Source organism: Dermacentor andersoni, chromosome 2 (assembly GCF_023375885.2).
Source record: "Dermacentor andersoni chromosome 2, qqDerAnde1_hic_scaffold, whole genome shotgun sequence".
In the NCBI taxonomy this organism is placed as follows: domain Eukaryota; kingdom Metazoa; phylum Arthropoda; class Arachnida; order Ixodida; family Ixodidae; genus Dermacentor; species Dermacentor andersoni.
The window spans coordinates 195,480,173-195,487,506 of NC_092815.1; the positions used below are offsets into that span (position 1 = coordinate 195,480,173).

General features: G+C 43.7%; 1 protein-coding gene across 1 annotated transcript; it reads left to right on the plus strand.

The window, feature by feature from the left end:
• The first annotated feature begins 1,415 nt into the window (after window positions 1–1,415).
• On the plus strand, window positions 1,416–4,121 carry LOC126540072 (uncharacterized). The gene is made up of 3 exons (XM_050186873.3): window positions 1,416–1,515; window positions 2,140–2,316; window positions 3,626–4,121. The coding sequence occupies exons 1-3, from the start codon at window positions 1,498–1,500 to the stop codon at window positions 3,977–3,979; spliced, it is 549 nt and encodes a 182-aa protein (XP_050042830.1). The 5' UTR covers window positions 1,416–1,497; the 3' UTR covers window positions 3,980–4,121.
• The last annotated feature ends 3,213 nt before the right edge of the window (window positions 4,122–7,334 follow it).

The window sequence follows — 7,334 nt, forward strand, 5'->3', positions numbered from 1 at the left end:
TGAAGTGCTACTGGAAAGGTATTTCGCAGCAGATGATGCTGATTCCGTCCAGCATAGAAGTATTTTCCAGCAAGAAGTTCAACAAATTGGCACATATCTATAGACAGAAAAATGAAAAACCGTAAAATAAATTGAATTTGTGGTATGTTCATATACATAAGTTCATAAAAGCAAAATTTAGGCAGTTAGGTGCATGTCATTACTATTTCATAATGACTTGTACTCCCCGTGGAACATTGCAAAACCATTGCGTGGTTTTTAACAGAGAACCACCCCTCAATTTTGTGTTCATAGTGCTCTGGTGGACCCATATTTTATAAGAGGCTTTTTTGCATGCCTTCTCGGGCGGGGCTGCTGTCTGGTGCTCAGTTGTTCGGTATCTCAGCTCATTTACTTGTGGACATATATGCACGACATTCCATGCGTGCCTGACATTCATGTCATGACAACAACATGCACGACATTATTCCGATGACATGAATGACAGCACAATAATGATACCTGGTAACGCTTTGCCGAACACCAAGCAGTGCTGGATAGTCAGCTACCTGCAAAATGCATCGCATTGAAGCCACAGTGCATGCAACAGCATAATTTTTTTGTGTGTTGAGTAACTGCATAATTAGTAACCGACTTCGTAAGTAATAACTTCAAGGCAAAGCTTCCCATGAGAAACCAGCTGTTATGGGTTATGATGAACTCCTGCTGAATTTGCAACACATGGCTTCGAGATATCATGTAATACCCGCTTCAAAATATGTGCCTTTAGTGGTAAATAAACATGAAGGTTGCATGAGATTACACACTGCCTACTGTGCAGATAAACACAGCTAGCCGTGTGGCATTTGTTTGCTCGCTTTACTGCAACTCTCCTTCACATAGAATCCAACACATTCATTGGATGTCCAATCTTTTCCAAGCGTTTTCACTCCACCTCACTTCCAGGACACGGGGCGCTGTATGGCTGGTTCCCAAAGATACGTTACTATCATATGTATCAAGGAAGCTTGACTGAGAATCTGCCGCATCGATTAGGGTGCAACGAGAAACTGTGTTCACTATTGTAAAGAAAGAAGAAAAACTTACGAAGGAATAAAGAACAGTTATAAAATGTCTGCTTTATCTCATGTATAGGCGCGGTAGTTGAAAATGTTTACAGCTGTCAAATTGATAAAGTTATCACAATCACGCCTTGGTGTAAACGGATAACGAGCCAGCACTCAGTGTAATCACGCAGCAGCTTCGGTGGCGTAAAGCACTTGAAACCAGCGGATTTGCTCATTTCCACGACTCCGCTGAAGGACTGGTCTAACGTTCCCTCTCCCTGACCGGATCAATTGCGAAGCGGAGAGAGGAACCGCCTCTCATCGCGCATCACGGGAAAGTGCGGGCGTTGCACAGTTAGGTCAGGTGTATAAAAGCGAAGACCGTCTTCCCAGAGCTACGAGAATATTGCAAGTCTTCTGCCGGACACACCGCAGCGTGAATACTCCTCCGATGGATACGATACTTAAGGTACAGAAATATTTTAATACTGCTTTCCTTACTTCGCTGAAAATATTTGTTACTGCTACGGCTATCCGACGCGTCAGCTTATAGATTTGTAGGGGTAGAATTCTGACAGTGTTTCTTTAAGGGTGCTAGGCAGGTGACTGCGGACGTGAAAAGTTCAAGTTCGCTTTTTGAGAGAGCTAAAGATTCGAGAACCTATCGCAACGGTGTTTTAAAGCTCGCAATTCCGTATTATCTTTTCTTTAATTAGTAACAGAATGAATGTCTTATGTCATTTCCCAATAAGAAGTTTCCAAGATAGCAAATTTCTAAGCACAGTGTGTGATAAGCGCGCTTGTATGCGGAACACATCCGACGCACTTTGTCACACGCGCCGATTTTGCCAGTGCCGGTCATTCTCTAGTAGCACAGCAACGACTTGTTTAGCTCGGTTCTTCTCAGCTCTTATTTCTGTTTATTTTGCGGCGATCTCTCCTAAATGAAACAGAAGCCACGGTGCCTCACTGTGCGAGATGCACGCACATATGAAATTTGTTCTGAGGATATCCACCGCAATTATCACTGCACTTGACGCTAATACTGTAGTTATGTGCAGGCTATCATAATTTGTGCCGTATCTCTGACCAGACTGTCCTCCTCCTGTCCGTCGCCGCCTTGGCGAGCGCGGGGAATGTGTTCGGCGGCGGTCACCGTGGATTTTCGGGGGCCGGTTTCCGAGGCGCGGGATTCCAGTCTGGAGGCTTCGGCGGTCCCCTCTTTGCCGCGGCCGCTACTCCTGGCCTCTCCGGCGGAGGCGCCTCATACGTGAGTGTGCCTGCGTTCGTGAAGACGAAGTGGCTCACGGTTGTGTATCTGACATCATCTTTAGAAAAGTGCTATTTTGCCTAGTGAACTTTAGCTTCACGTTACCGTGCCACCGATTGCCCTAATGTGATGCATCGTTTACGTCGCATTATTCAAGACAATCCGATTCTTATGTTCAACGATGAATAAACAGTCATGTTGTGACACTTGCTGGGGAGTAATTTAATGATTCCTAATAAGAACTGCGACGTCATCGCTTGTCTTTCCTACATGACAGCACTCGTATTCTTTTGCGTGTGAAACCTAATCCTATCAGGTCCAACACACTGATGGTCTGTTGCATGTATGCTGATGTGCTGTTGGTATGCGGCTAGAAAATATACTGCATCAGACTTAATAGGACGTGTTTGCCAGCTTACTCATTGGAAATAGCGCATTAACGCGGTAAATCACCTGATGACCTAAACAAGTGTGCAACGTTTTGTTAAGGAAGTCAAAACGCTTTCTTAAGCTTCAAGCGCTACCCCAAAGTTACTGCTAATACTACCCGATATCATTCCCTTCATCATGGGGAAGTGTTGACGAAAGTATTAGAGTTTACTTGGCGGGAGTCAACAAAGCTGTCTAATGTGGCACTATATCTTTCGAGTGTTCTAACAACTTTATTCATATTGTGAGGTACAGTAACAGCTGTTAGGTCATCATTTGCTGAGGGCTCACTGCGGTGTGCCTAATCTACTTGCCCAATGTTAACTTCGTCTGACCACATATAGCTTGTTTGGCCTTTTTATTTTTGCGTTCAGCATCACATATTCCTGAATGTTGTTCGTTCAGTCTGATTCAGCGCATGCATAAAAACGTTATTATGCCTATTTGATTTTTCAAAGGAATAAATCGTCATTCACATGCGAGTAGAAGAAAAAAAAAAGGCACAAGGGTTCCTCAAAAGAAAAGCTTCGTAGTCAATTCTTCTCATTTTCTTTTGTCTCGAGGAGAATTCTGTGACAACCTGTACAGGTTTTACTTGCATCTCTGTGCTAGTCTATGGTCGACGACCATTTTTCCCTTCAAAAAAGAATACGAGCTCCGGCTTGCAAATTTGCGCAAAACTGATTTGAATGTTGAGTACTTCTACGCTCCTATGGATTAGGCTTAATTTTTTAACGTGTCTTCCCATATCTTGCTCTTGATTGTAGTGCCGCGTATGCCGTACTACAGTGGATCTCGCATAGATTATCAGTGTGGTGCACAGTTCTGACGCTCCCTTTTAATGTTGCTTTACCAACGTATGCACATTCTTTTTTTCCAGCCTCCTCAACCGTACAGCTTTGGCTACGACACAACCGACGAGTTCGGTACACAGCTCTTTCACAAGGAACAAGGCGACGCCAGCAACGCTAAGACCGGTTCGTACGGCTACCGAGATGCCAATGGAATCTTCCGTACGGTCAAGTACGTAGCGGACGCCAACGGTTTCCGAGCTACGATTGACACAAATGAGCCAGGAACTGCTCCGGGAGCCAGTGCAGACGCCGTTTTCAACGCCAATCCTGTTGCCGCTCCAGCCGTTGGGCCAGGCGCCGGAAAAGGGGGAGCCGGTCGTTATGCAGGAGCGAAAGCTGGCGCGTATGGCGCCGGTGCTGGAGGCCCTTGGGCCGGCTAGTCACTTGCTATGCTATAGTGGTAGACAATTTGTTTTACTTGTTTTGTGCTGTTTTGCCTATGGGGCAAGGAACAATGGTGATTGTGCTTGAAGTGTCTCTATGGAGTCTGTATGCAATAAATGACTTGGCCTATTAAAAATGTTTCGTTGCAATGTTTAATATCTGCGGCCAGGTGAGATCACTCGGTCGCTATTATGTAGCTATTTCTTTCGCTCGAGTCTAATTCTTTTATGTCATCTAGCGTTCATGGCAGGCCAAACTCCGTGATAACTTGAGCGGAGATCCCTTAAAAACACTGACGAGGCGCAAGCATTTATAACATTGGAATAGAATCGTTACATTATAATTTGCAGTTTATAAAAGTCTATTAAATTTTAGTAACCCGTTAGTAACTCCTGCAGCCTTCTCTGCAAAACATTCGTTGAGGTATGGGAGCTTGCATTTTTTGTATCGAGTTATTTACATACATATCTTTGCAGGAAATTCAGGCTAAACGTGTCCGTAATTCTGTTTCATATTAAGTGAATAGTAAGTGAAAATAAATTTCCAGGATAAAAGCAGCGTTTGAAATAAAAATCCTCCTTGATTCCTAATTACTAGCAATTGTCAGAACAGCGAAACAGCCCTATTTATTTCATTAAAGAGGCTTAAGAAACTTATCACTCGTCCTGGAAGTTGATCACTTCTATTGACGACGCATCAACAACTGATAAATAGCTATGCGAAGGTACCTTGAATCCTTCCGTTCGCTTTACTGATAGAATTAGTATGATATCCTGTGATATTTTGGCCTGTCGCATGAAATACACAATCGTCCCGCAATATTTTTGGAACTCAAAATTTCGCCAAGCTTTTCAATTTCACTCACTGCTTGTTACTTCCACTTCAACTGGTATATCTCAAGCAGTTAAGCATAAACATGGTAAAGAGATTGATTTGTAGAAAGTCGCAGACAAGCAATAAAGTCGTCAGCTCTAAATTTGTAAATACAAGGCCGCAGGTCTGTCAACTGACAGTATGGAAACAAAGAATCCACAGTGCCTTTTTACCAAGAAAACAGCTTAGAGTCACAAAGAGCATGAATGTTGTTGAATGTGGTTGTGTTGGTCACAGGGATAGATTTGCAAGGGTCGTTCAATACAAATTTGCGCCTGCCCATTTCCTGTAAGAATAAGCAGCACGGAACTGGGCATATTTTTTTCTATTTATCTAGGTAATTGCCACGGAGAAAGCAGAACACATGTGCTCTCAGCGCATTTGGATGTGCTGAGAGCTTTTGTATGCGCAGATCTTAATGAATAACGAGTTCTATAGAGCATACAGCGACTTTCTCGGTTGTTTCTTGAATTCTTATCAAGCAGTATTTTGGGGTGGCGTTCAGTTTTTTTTAGTAGTACGTTACTTTGGGCCAGTTGGTGCGACAGACTACAAGTTTAACCGAGGATGCAAGAAACACACGACAGCGCTGGTCCTGTGTTTATATGTTTCGTGCGTTCTTATTTGTAGACACATGAGCAATAATACGACAAACAGAAGAGTAATTTAAGACCTTATTACGAATTTATTTGAGTATATGCATATCTCTTAGAATCGTAGGACCACCATAATTTGCCAGAATATAGCCAATACCTTCCTTGAGAGTTTGGCACTTGCGGCTTGATCAAGGATACTCGGCATGCTGTCGGTGCATGGTGCAAATAATAATAGTAAAAGAAAGATAACAAAATGATAACAATGGAAGGGGTTAAACGTCCAGTCGAAGTCGATAAAAGACAAAGTCTTCCGGGGGGAGTTCGGAGGTAGAGGGGGGGAGGTAGAGGTGGAGCCACTGCCCGCAGCACTTCCTTGTCTACCTCTTCGCGTGAGGAGAGCAGCAGGGGAACTGCCCTATCGTCGTGATCGGCCCACATTTGGCCGTATGTTTGACGAGTTAATTAATCTTCAATAATTTCCGCCATTCAGAACATCAAAACAACGATCCGATTGCCAGGCCCGCCGTTATGGGGGAAAGCGCCCTTGGCCTAATGGTTAAAGCATGAGACTCGAATGTGGCCGTTGGACACTTTTATTTGTTTATTTATTTAAAAATCCCCATTTCGCGGTAGAGGCAAAAAGAACGAATGCGACAGCAATATGCTAGAATACTACACGAATTAAAGCTCGCGGCGTGCCAAGTAGAAATTGCCTTAAACATCATCATCATCGCCATCATCATCGGCAGCAGCCTATTCATGTCCACTGAAGGACGAAGGCCTCTCCCTGCGATCTCCAATTACGCCTGTCCTGCGCCAACAGATTCCAATAGCACCCGCAAATTTCCTTATTTCGTCGCCCCATCTAGTCCTCTACTGCGCTTCCCTTCTCTTGGTACCCATTCTGTGACCCTAATCGTCCAACGGTTATCTAGTCTGTGCATTACATGACCTGCCCAGGGGCATTCTTTCTCTTAATGTCTATTAGAATATCGTCTATACCCGTTTGCTCTCTCACCCAAAGCGCTCTCTTTCTGTCTCTTACAGTTATGCCTAACATTCTTCGTTCCATCAATCTTTGCGCGGTGCTTAACTTGTTCTCAAGCTTCTTTATCAGCCTCCAAGTCTCTGCGCCGTATGTCAGCACTGATAAAATGCACTAATCGTACGCTTTCCTTTTCAATTAAAACGGTAAGCTCCCAGTCATGATCTCACGATGTCTGCCGTAGGCGATCCAACCCATTTTTATTCTTCTGTGAATTACCTTCTCATGGTCAGGGTTCCCTGTGACTAGTGGTCTTAGGTAAACGTACTCCTCCGCAGACTTTAGAGGCTGGCTTGCGATCTTGAACTCTTGTTCCCTTGCCAGGTTATTAATCATTATCTTTGTCTTCTGCAGATTAATATTCAGCCCCACTCTTACCCTCTCCTTGTTAAGGTCCTCAATCATTTGTTGTAACTCGTCTGCATTGTTGCTGAATAGAACAATGTCATCGGCAAACCGGAGGGTGAGGTATTCGCCGTCGATCTTTACTCCTAAGCCTTCCTAGTTTAATAGCTTGAGTACCTCTTCTAAGCACACAGTGAATAGCATTGGAGAGATTGTTTCTCCTTGTTTGACGCCTTCTGTATAGGTATCTTGCTACATTTCTTGTGTAGAATTAAGGCGTCTGTGGAATCTCTGTAGATATTTTCCACGGTATTTACGTAAGCGGTCTGTACTCCTTGATTAGGCAATGCCTCTAGAACAGCTGGTATCTCTACTGAATCAAATGCTTTTTCGTAATCTATAAGATCCATATAGAGAGGCTTATTGAAATCTGCGGATGTCTCGATAACCTGGTTAATGACATGGATGTGATCCATCGTAGAGTAACCTTTC